Genomic DNA, 15,847 nt, shown 5'->3' on the forward strand with positions numbered 1-15,847 from the left:
CATCTGACCTAGCTATGTTGGTTAGGATAGTGACTTTGAATCTCTTGCTGTAGCAATCTACTAGTATGCATTCATATAATAAAACAGATACATCTGGAAAGGTTGTGTAGTTTTGATCTGTGTATTGAGCTTCAATGAGCCAGAGGAGACAGTTTGCTGCAAGCGTACACACTCCTTCGGAACTGCTGGGAAATACTATTTGACTTGCATTTTTGTTGTTGCCAAAGACATGTTTGGTCACTTCAGGGGCCTTAGTCTTCAAGGCAACTTGGGCCTCTCAGGACATGCTTGTTTTTGCAGGACAGTGACCTGAAGCAGTACCTGGATAACTGTGGGAATCTGATGAGCATGCACAATGTGAAGGTGAGTGAATAGGGTGGATGGGTGCAGGGCTTCCTCTTCTGTAAAATGATTGGTAGGCTTTCAAGTCAGGGCAGGGGTGGGAATCCACTTGTGGCCAGAGAGCCAGATCCCAAAGTGGCCAACCCCTCATGGGCCCCATTGGCAAGTGGGCAGGGTTTCCCACCCTTCAGTCACATGGTGACCTATGTCAGGCACAGAAAAGGAACAATTGAGGGTACATAGTTGAGGATGTGTTTCTGCTTGTTCCTCTGTAGTCACAGCTTTACCTGATGGCAGGTGAGTGGCAGGTGTGTGTGACTTGCCCAGAATGGCCTTGTGGACTAGAGCGGACTCGGGCGGCCTAATAATAATAATAATAATAATAATAATAATTTATACCCCGCCCATCTGGCTGGGCTTCCCCAGCCACTGTGGGTGGCTTCCAACAGAATGTTAAAATACAATAATCTATTAAACATTAAAAGATTCCCTAAACAGGGCTGCTTTCAGATGTCTTCTAAAATTCTGGTAATTGTTTTTCTCTTTGACATCTGGTGGGAGGGTGTTCCACAGGGTGGGTGCTACTACCGAGAAGGCCCTCTGCCTGTGTGCTGGTCCCGTGGGTCACCTGAGAGGTGAGGTCCAAGTGCAGTCCATGGTCAGAGGTGCAACGTGAAGGCAGTCCGTAGTATCCAAAGCTGGATGCAGGGCAGGGAGGCAGGCAAGCAAGGAACCAGGGCAGGGCAGGAGCTCAGGCAGGAAAGCAGGACAGGTTTGAAGCAGGAACACCGGCAGGTACTGGTCAGCAACGATGTTGCTCCTGCAACCTGGAGCAGAGTCTGCCTTTAAAGTACAGTGGTACCTCAGGTTACAAATGCTTCTGGTTACAGACACTTCAGGTTACAAACTCTGCTAACCCAGAAATAGTACCTCAGGTTGAGAACTTTGCCCCAGGATGAGAACAGAAATCGTGCGGCGGTGGCATGGCGGCAGCGGGACGCCCCATTAGCTAAAGTGGTACCTCAGGTTAAGAATGGTTTCAGGTTAAGAACGGACCTCTGGAATGAACTAAGTTCGTAACCCAAGGTACCACTGTATCTCTAACTGCTTTCTCTCCCCACTTCTTTCCCTGCGGTTCCAAGATCTTCATGTTCCAGCTGCTGCGTGGTTTGTCCTACTGCCACCAGCTTAAGATCCTACACAGAGATCTCAAACCACAGAATCTGCTCATTAATGGGAAAGGGGAACTGAAACTCGCAGATTTTGGTAAGTTAGGAGGTAAGCTGGGGAAATGCCAGCACAAATTTAAGCTTGGTTTTGAATAGGAGGGTGCTATGTCAGGGAGAAGAAGGACCAACTTGTGGCCTGCCAGATGTTTTTGGACTGCAGCATCCATCTGCCCCAGCCAGCATGGCCAATGGTCTTGGGAGGAAGGGGGCTGTGATTTGGCAACCTCTGGAGGACACCAAGTTCCCTATCCCTGGCTTAGGTGCTCCTACGTTTTCAGATTGTAAGGAAATTATATTGGGAGACTTCTACCACTACTGCCCCCTACCCCACTTCTAATTTATGTGCAACAAGGCTTAAACAGAGTGCAGCTGTTTGCAAAACACAGACTTTCAATTATTTGTTCATGTGGTGCTTTATACATTATGTCTTAGAGACCATATGAAACTTCCCCCCCCACAAGCATCTTTAGGCTTCAATCCTATACACAGTCACCTCAGAGTAAGCTCAGCTCAACTCATTGAGACCCACTTTTTATTAGACTTGTCTAGGATTGTGCTACTGGCAACTTGTTTTCCAAATATTCTGATCCTTCATGCTTTGCACCTCTGTGCAGCTCTCAACAGCGCTTGTGGAATATATGACCAACATTAGCAAAGCATTACAATCTGTGATGCTCCATGAATCCTGTTGGGCTGCTGGGTTTACTTTCCAAATCCAAGGAACAATTTCCATTATTGCTCTTATAGGTTATACAATTATGCAATGCCTGCTCAGTGAAGCAATCACGAAATTGATTTTTCCTAGCTTGGCCCATTGTATTTTTCTCTTGATTCTTTAATAAAATACTCCCAGCCACTCTCTAGGGCCACTGTTGGAGTCATGGTAGATAGTGTGGTACCTGCTGAAGCCCACACCTTTTCTGGGGACTCACTGTCCCTCACACATACTGTCAGGATGAAACTGGTAGTCGCAAACCACAGGATTGCATCTCACTGACTTCCCTTCCACCCTCAGGTCTAGCCAGAGCTAAATCTGTCCCAACAAAAACATATTCCAATGAAGTGGTCACGTTGTGGTATCGGCCTCCTGATGTTCTACTAGGATCCACAGAATACTCCACTCCCATTGACATGTGGTGAGCCAAGGGGTCTGTGTTTGGGAAAGGGTGGGTACAATAATTCTCTCCATTGTGACTTTTTTCTCCCGGTTTGCCTTCTCCATATTGCTTCCAGAGCCTTTTCAGTGTTTAACACTATTCAGGAGGAACGTAGGACCTGGTACTTCACAGATGTTTGGCTGGATGCCATCACTCATTCCTGACCATTGGCCATGCTTGGCTGGGTCTGATGGGAGTTGGGCTCCAGATCATTTAAAGAGCTATAGGTTCCCCATCCCAGCTACAGACAGTTTCATGTGGCTTGTTCCTTCATGTTCCTGAAGTCCTTCTTTTCTCTACTGATTAGTTTAGTAGGAAAGATGATGGGGGGAAAGAAACAATTCCTGCCTCTCATATTGTCTTCTACAAAACATCTTGGTGGTCCTCCTGCTTTTTCTGCAGAGACTGAAGCAATAAGAGGAAGACTTGGCAGAGAATAGGATGTTCTGAAGGACCTGTTTGCTTCATGTTCTTGTATCTCTTTTTGGTCTGTGGTAGGGGTGTGGGTTGCATACACTATGAAATGGTCACAGGACGCCCCATGTTCCCAGGATCAACCGTGAAAGAAGAGCTGCATTTAATATTCAGGACATTGGGTGAGTCCTTTGTAATTCTCTATTTCTTGATGTGGACTGGGGAGGAGGGTGGAATGAATAGAAGAGTACAGAAAAAAACAGTAGCCTTTAACAGCTACGTGTGAACTAGCAGGGTTATTTGGCTGGTGATAGAATGCACGGCCCCAAAAACAAATCTCTGTCAATGATGTTTTCATAATTTAAATATGCATCCAAGTTTTTTATTTTGTTTTGTTCAGATTTTGTTTAAGAGCCAAGTGTGGTGTAGTGGTCAGAGTGCTGGACTAGGACCAGGGAGACCTTGGTTCAAATTCCCACTCAGCCATGAAGCTCAAGTCACTGGATGACCTTGGTCAAATCACCTGACCAACCTCACAAGGTTGTCCTGGTGATAAAATGGGGAGGGGGAGAAGTATGTGAAACACCTTTAGCTCCTAGGAAAGGTGGGATATAAATGCCCAAAGTCCCAAGTTTCTTACCCAGCATTTTCAGTTTAAAAGAGTCTGAGACAGCAGGGCTGGAGAAGCCCAGTCAGATTACACAACAGTGGGCTAAATAAGCTCAATGACTCAGCATCAGGTATCCTCCTGTGTTCTTAACAGCCCAACACTCCATTTGGTTATTGAGTCTTTTAACAGCAAGTGTGTTTCTCGGCGTTCCTCTGCAGTGAAAAGGGCTTTGTGTCTGTGGGTGGATGGATTTCCCTCCCTCTGTGTTCAGCTAAGGTTGAGATTTTCATGATTCTAAATTCTAAGTGCCAGATACTGGATTCCATTTTGTGCAACGCTCCGTGTGGATACAGTAAATGTGCAACTAAGCCTATTTCCTGCAGGAACCCCTACAGAAGAATCTTGGCCGGGCATCACATCCAATGAAGAATTCAAGGCATATAATTTCACACAGTATCGAGCCCAGCCATTGATAAACCATGCACCAAGGTAGGACAATGGCCTTAAAAGGCAGGGCAGGCTTCTTAATGGGCTTCTGCTGCTGGAAAATACATGGGGAAGGAAAGCACCAGTTCTTGTTTTTCACTGGATAAACATGCGCACAAAACAAGCAAGGGTGACTGAAGAATCTCTGTTAATTGTGTGCAATAGTATATCAATAATCTGCATCGCAATCAACATATGATCAACAGTTCTTCTTTTCCTCAATATACACCATCCCCATCTCCTTTATTTTAGGGAAGTAGGGAGGTCCATGAAATCTTTGCCTGCATCCTCCTTTGTTTTGGTCTTTCTGGGGCTGCCACTAGGTGGCATCAGCATTCTGCAAGCAGCATCCATGTCCATCTTGTTGAGTTGCCTCTTCCCCAGGAAAGAACTTAAATTGCCACCTGTGGACTAGTATTTTCTAGACATTCCACAGCTTTTCTTCATATGTTCTGGTGTACACATGTCCGAAGTGTACTGCCCTTGACAATAGCCAATTGCCTGTAGAGTATCCCAAGCTCCTTTCTTCTCTTGCAGACTGGACACAGAAGGAATCGACCTTTTGATGAGTCTCCTCCTGGTAGGTGGCTTCAGTTGCTGAGCCAGATACCAAAGATTCCATGCTTCATCCAACATATACTTTGCTGCTGCAGCTGCTTATTGTCCAGGATGGTGGTGATGGCTAAGTACCAATTTTAGTGGTTCTCCCACTTAAGGCTTAACAGGGAGTATCTAGGTGCACAGGGCAGAACCTCCCAATGACAGCTGCAAATATTCTACTGAGGGAATTGTTTCAAGCGTCCATCTTCTACGAGTCTTGATATTTCTGACAAAGGCATCTTTGTGCCTGCTTCTTTTCAAGAGTATAAAAGGTTACATGGGGGTGGTTTTTTAAAAGCTTTAAGATACAGATTACAGTATGTCCCCTTTCTTACCTCATACAGACAATGTCTTGGAATGCCGTAGATAAATGAATGAAGTGTCACATCAAAGTGTAGATCTCCTGGCCAGTGTAAATAATAATATTTTTGATGATTTGTGAGAGAGATGTATTTACTTATTTGTTTGTTTACATGGCCATCTGTCATTGATGCTTTAGCTGAGATTCCTGCATTGCAGGGGGTTGGACTAGATGACCCTCATTGACCCTTCCAGCTCTATCATTCTTTGATTCTATTATTGCGTCTCATTTTGCATTTAAAACCCAAATGAAAATCCATATATAGTTACATGTCTTATCACAAAATACAGTGTGTTTTCTCTCAATGTACACATTGCTAAATGTATTGTGTCCTAAATTGGTGTGCATTTTGTGGTGCATTTTTTGGGCAGGGAATCATATTCCAAAATTTGAGCAGAATCATACTCACACGCTCAAATGAGCTCCTGGGCCCATGATGTAAATGCTCATACTTGCTTGTACATGGACACTTATGTCTAATCATATTTTGATCCATGTATTGTCCTTAGCTTAAAATGAGGCTGATTGGCTTTAAAATGCTGATAGAACTAAATTCTCCTCTCCCTCCAGGTGAGAAACAAACCCAATTGGTAAGCAAAAGCCAAGGAAATACTATAGCCATTGCCAGGACGGTTCATAGCACTGAGACCTGGGAATAAATGGGCAGCCCAGACCTCATTGAGTTAAAAAAATATTTCTCTACTTGCACTTTGACGTGCTTTCAAACTGCTAGGTTGGCAGGAGCAGGGACCGAGCAATGGGAGCTCACCCCGTCGCGGGGATTTGAACCGCCGGCCTTCTGATCGGCAAGCCCTAGGCTCTGTGGTTTGCCACTTCACAGACACAGAAATGACCAAAGTGGAAATTAGTATGTAAGCCAGTCCTCAGAAGAGGATTTGCTCAAGGAAATGCAAGATGTCTGGTCATAATGGGGAACTGAGACAATGGTTCCTCCGTTCTTGACCTGAACTTTGATCTTTCCAAGCTTCCGTAATCGAAATCAATGGAACCCCAGAGCATTGTTGATTGTTCTGGTGGCTTGGCCCTCCCTCTCCTGCCAAGATTCTTTTGCTCCTGTTCAAGCTTTCCTAGGAGAGACATTGTTTTGCTCTGCAGCAGCTGCTTGACCTATCCTAGCTGAGCCAAAACTAAAGTACAAAACGTCGAGTTCCTCAGGTACAATTGTATTTATCTTGGTCAGTGAGATATGAAGTGGCAGGGAATATTTCACTCAGGTTTGGCCTTGAAAGCCAAGGAAGCTTTCTCCTCCCCTGCTCAACTTCGATTACTGGCCTTGCTTTCCTGTATGTGCATATTTCAAAGGAGAAGCCTGCATCATCGCCTATTCATTCCATAATCATTTAGACCATTAAAGTTCAGTCATTCTTTCCAGGTGCATTATAGCTACACACGATGATAATGCAAACTCTACAATGAAGATCCAATTTATCCTTCAAGGAGCTTACGATTGTAATCTTCTACACCCTAACCTGGGAATAAGCCCCACTGAACGCAATGGGTCTTGCTTCTGAGTCCGCATGCATATGTCTGTGCTTTAAAGGAATGTTGTGTAGCATCAGAACAACCCTCCAAAGCAGGGTAGGCTGAAAGAGGTGGACTTGTCCAAGATCACCCAATGCTTCTCACTTGCTTCACTATGCTGTCTCTGTGTACAGGCAGGAAAGTATAACTGCCACATAACAAGAAATGCCACATATTATCCAGAAAGATAGAATGTGGCTGCATGCAGCCTGGGCAGCAAAAAGAAAACATGCATGGCACAGTTGCACAGGGGATTGAGTATTTTGCTGAATCAGTTGACCTCCATGAGCCACATAACACCCATACTGAGCTGCACAGGAATGTAGGAGGGTTCAGGCATCAGGCATGCCTGCATACATACACACTCAAATAAGCACCTGGGCACATGAGATAAATGCCCATACTTGCATGCATATGGACACTTATGTGTAAACCTTTCTGCCTCTCTCTTTTGCTAGTATGAAGCCAAAAGACGCATTTCTGCAGAATCTGCCCTGCGGCACCCTTACTTTACGGCACTCGGTGAACAAGTGCACCTCCTTCCTGAGAGTAAGTGTGTGACCAGTGCTGCATGGAGCAGCTTTATTCTTCTCCCCTGCTTTGACTGTGCAGGTGACTCACTAAATCTAGTTCAAGGAGCACAGCCTATTTCCTTATTGGTGGCTTAAAAGAAAGGGGATGGGGAGTTTGAGTGCAAGGAGAGAGATAATTCCCAGAAAAGGAACTGCTGCCGGGATGAACTACCGCTGGCAGATTTGGTAAAACCAAATACACTATTCTCTTTACACAGACAACACTACTTGGAAAGATTAGAAGCAGTTCTAAGAGAGTCATACAGCATCAAGGACTTTACTGGAAACCCAAGGCTTATGCTGAGACCTTTATTCCCTTCCCGCCACCCACACACACTGGTATACCAGACAGACATTTCATATCTCTCCTGCAATCATTGTTTTCTGTAATATAAAAATGGAGCTGGTGGCTGCTCTCCTGTAAACACTTACCTGAGAGCAATTCCTATTAAACTTAGTGGTCCATGCTTCTAAGTAAATCTGCATAGGATCAGAATGGCAAGTGAACTGTGAGCAATACAGTCCATATCCTCTGCCCTTCATCTTCAACTAGGGGACCTCTTCCTGTCTCTATGCTTCTGTCTCAGTTCTCCACAGAAATTGTAATTTTGAGGTAATTCTCATCCCCTCTGTCCTTGTCTCCTCACCCACCCTTTTCCTCCAGCTGCCTCCATCTTTTCTCTGAAAGAAATACAACTTCAAAAGGACCCTGGCTATCGAGGCTCAAGCTTCCAGCATTCTGGTAGGTACCTGATGCCTTTTTGGTCTTATTTTGCTGCCACCTAGTTATAGCCATTGCAACCCAAAGTCCGTCTTGTAAGTTCCCTGGTGTAGGTACCAAATGGAAAGTAGTGTCCATCAAATCTTTTGCCCTGCTAATAGTAGGATCCCAGTAGGTCAAACTTCCTTCCCACTTGTTCTTATGACATTCCCTGGACCAAAGATCTGACAGTGCTTCTTTACAATAGACAGTCCCACTCATATGTACACCTTGAATGGGAAGCTTTTAATGAGCCTAGGGCTTGCTGATCAGAAGGTTGGCGGTTGAAATCCCCGCAATGGGGTGAGCTCCCGTTGCTCAGTCCCAGCTCCTGCCCACCTAGCAGTTTGAAAGCACGTCAAAAGTGCAAGTAGATAAATAGGTACCGCTATGGCGGAAAGGTAAACAGCATTTCCGTGCGCTGTTCTGGTTCGCCAGAAGTGGCTTAGTCATGCTGGCCACATGACCCGGAAGCTGTACGCCGGCTCCCTCGGCCAGTAATGCAAGATGAGCGCCGCAACCCCAGAGTGAGACACGACTGGACCTAATGGTCAGGGATCCCTTTACCTTTACCCTGTATCTTGCTGTGTGCACATGCCCAATTCCCAAGTCCGTTTGTTCTGAATGTAGCCTTAGTTATGGTGACAAAGTTGATCTATAAGCATTATTCAGGTTCCTGGGCTCTATTGGCTGGCTGTCCCTTTTTAAGGCTGTTTGAAATACATATTTTAACCATTATTATTATTACTACTACTAAGGGACGTGAGTGGTGCTGTGATCCAAACCACTGAGCCTAGGGCTTGCCGATCGGAAGGTCAGCGGTTCAAATCCCTGCGACGGGATGAGCTCCCGTTGCTCGGTCCCTGCTCCTGCCAACCTAGCAGTTCGAAAGCACGTCAAGGTGCAAGTAAATAGGTACTGCTCCGGTGGGAAGGTAAACGGCGTTTCCGTGCGCTGCTCTGGTTCTCCAGAAGCGGCTTAGTCATGCTGGCCACATGACCCGGAAGCTGTCTGCGGACAAACGCCAGCTCCCTCAGCCAATAAAGCGAGATGAGCGCCGCAACCCTAGAGTTGTCTGCAACTGGACCTAATGGTCAGGAGTCCCTTTACCTTTATTATTATTATTATTATTATTATTACTACTACTACTACTACTACTACATCACACCTTTCCTACAAGGTGCTCAAGGTGCTGGTGTACATGGTTCCTGCCCTCCCTCTCTTATTTTATCCTCACAACAAGACATGAAGCCAGTGATCCTGTATTTGCAGTATTAGCTAGCGTGCGGCACAGTATGGCCTAACTGCTTCTGAGCAATAAACTTCAATAAACCTTACAAAGTCCAGAGCCACTCTCTGGCACATGTTGTGACTGTTGTGATAATTTAAATCATTATAAACCTTTAGAGACTGAGCAGCTTTCTCTCTCATGCACTCTCGGTCTTATCCAAATATCCATCTTCACACGGCATCCTTCCTCATGTGCAATTCAGCATGAGGCCCACACTTGAGGGTTCTGTGAGAACAAAAGAATTGCCCAAATCAAAGAGGAAAGTCAGAAGTTTCAAATTTGGGTATTGGGATACATGGTGCAAATGTAGAATTTTTTCACATTTATTTGATTTATGGGATCGTGACTTCAGATTTTGCCTCACCTTGGCATACAAGCTGTCAGCTCCCCCCCCCCCAAATCCTTTTCCCATGCTAGAGATTGTTAGGAAAAAAATGTTAATCAAATACTGTGTGCATTTCTGGTCACTGTGTCTCTAAAAGGATATTGTGGAACTAGAAAAGGAACAGAAAGGGTCCGCCACTCCCTTATGAAGAAAGGTTACAGTACCGTATTTTCCGGCGTATAAGACGACCCCCAACTTTTCCAGTTAAAATATAGAGTTTCAGATATACTCGACTGCCGATTCTCCACCCGGCGTATAAAACGACCCCCGACTTTTGAGAAGATTTTCCTGGATTAAAAAGTAGTCTTATACGCCAGAATATACAGTATTTGGGGCTTTTTAGTGTAGAAAAAGTCAAGTATGTTTTATAAAGTTTTATAAAATTTTGCATGGTTTGCATAAAGTGGATAGAGAGACATGTTTCTCTCCCTCTCATAATACTTGGAGATTATGGTCATCCAACTGAGTTGAATGGTGGGAGATTCAGGAAAGTAAAAAGGAAATACTTTTATGCATGGGGTTTGCAGCAGCCACAAGGTAAGACTTTCAATGGTTACGTGTCATGGCGGCTGTATGCTTCCCCCAGGACCTACCGTATATACCCGAGTATAAGCCGACCCGAATATAAACCGAGGCACCTAATTTTCCTACAGAAACCTGGGAAAGCTTATTGACTCAAGTATAAGCCGGTTCACCTTTGCCGCTGTGGAGGAGGAGGAGGAACAAGCAGCCCGAAAGCAGCCCATTGGGCTGCTCCTTCCTCTTCCTCCTTTGCCGAGTTTGCATTTATGCAAGCAGTTCAGGAATGGAACAAGCTGCCTGGGGAGAGTAAAGAACCGCCATTCTTGTACACTTCTTAAGGAATGGTTGACTGGGGAGAGTGCGTGGCGGCACGAGCGGAGAGAAAGGGCTTCTTTCTCGCTGCCCCCACCGGCCGCCTCACTCGAGTATAAGCCGAGGGCAGCTTTTTCAGCACAAAAAATGTACTGAAAAACTAGGCTTATACTCAAGTATATACAGTAGATGGCTGGCTCTGAATGCCAGATGCTGGGGGAAATAGTGAGATAAATGTCTTGCTTGTGGGCTTCCCAAAGGCTTACAGTCCGTCACTGTGGAAAACAGGGTGCTGGACTAGATAAGCCTTTGCTCTTCCTGTGCTCTTAAGTTCCTCGGGATTTAAAAGGGCACCTTGATCTGCCCTTCCCCACTGGAACTATGTATCCCTAAAGAGATGAAGCTGCCTTATACTAAATCAGAGCATTGATCCATCTAGCTCGACTGCTTAAATTTGTAGAATTGGCACTACTGCAGGTGCCACATAATACTCGTTCTGCATTTGTAAGAACTCAATCATTTAGTGCAGGCATAGGCAAACTCGGCCCTCCAGATGTTTTGAGACTGCAATTCCCATCATCCCTGACCACTGGTCCTGTTAGCTAGGGATGATGGGAGATGTAGTCCCAAAACATCTGGAGGGCCAAGTTTGCCTATGCCTGGTTTAGTAGCAACAAAAACACTTTGGAACCCCCTGCCTATTGATATCAAGCAGGCACCTTCACTGTATTCTTTTCAGCGCCTGCTAAATATATTCTTGTTTAGACAAGGCTTCCCAGATGCTTAGAAATGCTGGAGTGACTTTTAATCTGTTTTAGTATATTTTAATTGTTGTATGTTTTAAAGAACGGCTGCAATTTTTTCTTGATTTCATTGCTTTTCTCTGTTTGTAAACCGCTTTGAGGGTTGTTGTTTTTTACAATCAAGCGATGCATAAATTTTAAGAAATAAATGAATGAATAGCTCGGCATTGCCTACACTGGCTGGCAGCAGCTCTCCAAGTTTTCAGACAGGATTTTCTCCCAGTTCCGCCTGAAGATGCCAGGGATTGAACCTGGGATCTCCAGCATGCAAAGTCCTGTGGAACTATAGCTCCAAGCCATGTGGGAAATCTGTGGCAGAGAAGAAATTGCATTCTGAATTCCACCTTAGCCACTTACAGCGACACTCAGTATCTTGAGCATGAATCCTCCTCTAAAACTGGAGAAATGTAATGAACAAGGCAACCTGTAGGAATCATCACATCCCTGTGATGATGTGGCTCTATGAACAATGAAGCTCTTGATTGCTGAAGTGTCACAGATGGTCCATTATGCTCTCTAGACCATACCCCACGGGCAAAAGCTCAGGGGACAAAAGATTCCCTGCGAAGGTAGCCTGTGTGTTTGAACTGGTAGTTCTGGTGTATGGTTTGGAAATTGCACTTACATCACTTTCTGTGCAAAGGGATCAAGCTACATTATGTTATAATTATCCCTCAAAATGTGAGTCAATGGACAATTGGAGATAAAACTGGGCCTGGGAGGCTGGTTCAGTGACCGAACCCCAAGATTGTGCCAGAGATCCCTGTGCAGAGGCTTTGTCCTTGCGTGCCTCAGTTCCCCGTACGTTGCCGTCCTGTTCTGTGGAGGAAAACTCCTTTCGAAATACCCTTTGCTGTGTAATCTTCCAAGGAACAGGCTTTGACCGATCGTTCTCAGACCTTTTTAACATTTCTCATTTCCCCCCAGCTCGAGGAAAGAACAGGAGGCAGAGCATATTTTAAACCTGGTTTAACTCATTCATTGCATCACTGGGGAGATCAAAGCACTGAGAGGGGAGAGGACCACACAGATCCCATGGAGGCCACGCTCAGAATGATGAAGGCCGGTATCAACACAACCAAAGCTGCCCTGCATTACAAAGCTGCTGCATGACTGCTTTCCAGGATTCCACAACTTTCAGCAGTCCCCCACCCACAACACCCCAAAAAGACCTGGTGCCTGGCCCAGCCCCCATCCATCACACAGCAATTGGCATAATCCTACTCTCTGGATGAGGATCAAGCAATTAACTGCCCCAAGCGCGCTTGCTGCTGCTTTAGAGGGAAGCAAACATGGAGGCAGCAAGCCAGGGCCAAGATCTCGCAGCAGAATCAACACCTGCTTTGCTTCTTAGATGACGTGTCATGATGAATGTGCAGAATTCCATTCTTTGTTTCTCTCTCCCCCCCCCCCCATCACCAGGCGACTCCTAGGACAACATGATGAGTATGATGTTAACAGCAGGAAAGCCCTTTGATCCACTTTTATGCAGAGTTCTCTGGCTTTGAACTGAAAAGGAAACCTGTTTTCTTTTGAGTTGCCTCTGCTCTCTTTATCGGGGAATGAATCTCAATTCCAAATGGTACAAACATTTAAGAGAGAGGATGGGAGTGGGGAGGCCTTTTGCTGGATTTTCTTTGCCCTCTCGCTCCCTGCCCCATTCTGTTTCCTAGTGTTTGTTTTCTGAACTGAAGCTGCTATACAAGGAAATCATGATTTCTTAGATTTCTACCCAGTGTTTCTGAGAATCTCTCTGTAGCTCGTCCTGAGAATCATTCATCAGAAACCTAAATAAATAGGTGCACTTTCACTACAAAGGAGATCCAGGTTCCCAATAATTCAGGAATTGCAGAAACAGCAGAGTCCCTATAAAATGTGTCATTGCAAAATGTGAAAGAACTCAAGCCATCCTTCCATTTGCTATTCCAAGTTTCTTTTGTGGATTCTGCCTTTGTGAACAGAGTTCAAAGATGTTCTGTCCCTTTACTTTTTTGCCCATGTCACCAGGGAAAGAAACCTAATTTAATAATCAGTAAATGTTTTCAAAGACCCTGGAGACACATGACACAAACTGAAATTCATGCATGTTTACTCAGAAGTATATCCTGATATATTAGTAGGGCTTGCTTCCAGGTAAGTGTGCAAAGGCCTGCAGCCATATGAAACCAGTGAAATCTATAGGACCTAAGTGTGCTCTTAGGTTCCAGGGCAGGCAGTTTGTTTTTGATGCTTCAGCAGCAGTTGCTATTCAGGCAAGTCAGACAAGGCTCTTTGGGGAACATGTCTCCAAAAGGGCAGGCCAGTTCTGAAAATGTCTTGATTGTGAATGTTAAAAAACAGAATCTGAACTTCTGTCACTTTTCCTTTATTGGTCTATTTTTATTCCAACCGTCAGCTAGCCACCAGCGGGGTGTGTGTGGACAGAAATGTCATGAGAAAATAGCACGTTCTTATAATCAGATATGGTTTCTTGCCTGCCTGTTCTGAGGTCTTATCCTGATTATAAGATTCAATCGGTACAGCCTCATGAGAGAAATAACCCCTCAGGGTTGCCAGTCACTAAAGGGGGACATTTGGTTGAGTGATATTTCTGAATACTGGCAGAACCATACAGGCATCTGTATGGTGCAGTAAACCAAGCACACAGCTGGACTTACCAAGAAGCAGATTCCATAAGGAGCACCAAGTGAACTGCCTCCTCTCTCTTTATCTCTCTGTGATTTTTCTTTTTTCAAATAAACTCCTGGCCAGGCAGGGTTTAGGAGAGAGAGAGATGGTGGCATAGCTTCCCTTTAAGTTGAAAACTTAGGTAAATAAGCTAGCATTGTAGTTTCCCTTCTTGAGGCAAGGTGTTTGGGACCAGGAAAGATTTTACTGCAAATATTGCATGTATTTCTATCCAAGGCAAATAATTGGGTGTCTAATACAAATCAGAGCCTAGTGCTTGCCAATCAGAAGGTTGGCAGTTCAAATCCCCATGATGGGGTGAGCTCCTGTTGCTCGGTCCCAGCTCCTGCCCACCTAGCAGTTCAAAAGCACGTCAAAAGTGCAAGTAGATAAATAGGTAAACTCCAGCGGGAAGGTAAACGGCGTTTACGTGTGCTGCTCTGGTTCGCCAGAAGCGGCTTAGTCATGCTGGCCACATGACCCAGAAGCTGTACGCCAGCTCCCTCAGCCAGTAAAGCGAGATGAGCGCCACAACCCCAGAGTCGGACACGACTGGACCTAATGGTCAGGGGTACCTTTACCTTTAATACAAATCAATATGTGAAATTCAGCCTCTTCCCTCCTGCTGCTTTTTACCCAGCAATGCTGCAGGGACAGTGGAATCTACAACTGACAGAATTCCTCTTCTGGGCATGACTGGGTCTGGACTCAAGATGGAGCGATCCTTCGACATCTTGAGCCCTTCAGACTTCCCTTGCCTGTCCACACCTTCCTGATAATAATGCACAACCCTTCCTGCTGCGCTCTGTGTGATGTTTTACCCCAGACTTCCTTTTCTCATCCTATCTTCATGCTGTGTCACCTGGAGCTCTTGTTTCCTCAAGCCACTGCTGTTTGACCCACTTCCTGCTTTCATCCATTTGCTTTAACCATCCTTTCTCTTGGCCTACCTATGCAGCAGCATTCCTCATAACATAGCTCCCTGATAGTAGCCACCTTGGGGTTCTTGCAAGAAGCTGCTTGGTTTCCTGTGTCTTTTCCTCAGGCCTCCTTAATCCCTTCAAGTTCCTGTTTCTCAGTTCACAGGCTACTTTGCGCCCTTCCTTTAGCCACCTTGCCTCTGGATCCTCTGTTGTTTAAGCTTTCCTACCTCCTGGGGCTTTGCACTGCCCTGCAAAGTTGTTCCTATCTCTATAGCTTCCGTGCAGCCTTAATCTTCAGCCAGACAGAGGTTGAACAGAAAATATTCTGACAACTTAAGTTTCCTGAACCTGCAGGTAAACACATTTTACATTGACCCACCATTTCAGCCAAACTGTTTGGAACAAATAGGGCCTCTCAAAATAAGATGGTCCCTGCATATTCAGAGGATGCTTATGTGTGCCAAAGTATTTTCATCTGTAGATTAAGAAGTAAATAAATGTTTAGAAGAAGTTTGACAGCCTGTCAAGGAGCTATGCACATGGACCTCCAAGATCTATGGACTGCAAAGGGCAGTTGAGCCAGGTAACGTTGAGTGTGTCAGTTGAAGTGGGAGAAGAAAAATGGGCAGGAGGATTTGCCTGCTTGAGTTTCTTAAGAATATTATTAGGGTGGGGGGAGGCTAGGGTTAACTGGATGCATCCCATAAGTTTAAAAAAAAAAAACAACACTCCTCAACATGCTGTATTTTTCTTTCTCACTTTCTCACACTCAGATTCAGGGCTGGCAGCCAGCCTCAAAACTCCATCCTTAAAACTCTGTCTTTAAAGTTTTCAGGAAGATGGCACCTTCTCTGCCACTCTACCAACCCTG

The 15,847-nt window shown here is 45.2% G+C and overlaps 1 protein-coding gene across 3 annotated transcripts in view; it reads left to right on the forward strand.

Annotated features, from left to right (window-relative positions):
• Positions 1-13,203, forward strand: part of CDK18 (cyclin dependent kinase 18) — a 32,893-nt gene extending 19,690 nt beyond the window's left edge. For all 3 annotated transcript variants that reach the window (XM_033152827.1, XM_033152826.1, XM_033152828.1), the window contains exons 7-15: positions 301-363; positions 1,485-1,608; positions 2,587-2,707; positions 3,227-3,324; positions 4,136-4,241; positions 4,776-4,818; positions 7,200-7,290; positions 7,978-8,055; positions 12,314-13,203. In XM_033152827.1, the coding sequence (XP_033008718.1) occupies positions 301-363; positions 1,485-1,608; positions 2,587-2,707; positions 3,227-3,324; positions 4,136-4,241; positions 4,776-4,818; positions 7,200-7,290; positions 7,978-8,055; positions 12,314-12,348 (759 nt within the window). In that variant the 3' untranslated portion in view covers positions 12,349-13,203. The remainder of the gene's footprint in view (positions 1-300; positions 364-1,484; positions 1,609-2,586; positions 2,708-3,226; positions 3,325-4,135; positions 4,242-4,775; positions 4,819-7,199; positions 7,291-7,977; positions 8,056-12,313) is intronic.
• Positions 13,204-15,847: the final 2,644 nt, after the last annotated feature.

This window comes from Lacerta agilis, chromosome 6 (genome assembly GCF_009819535.1).
Source record: "Lacerta agilis isolate rLacAgi1 chromosome 6, rLacAgi1.pri, whole genome shotgun sequence".
Classification (NCBI taxonomy): Eukaryota; Metazoa; Chordata; class Lepidosauria; order Squamata; family Lacertidae; genus Lacerta; species Lacerta agilis.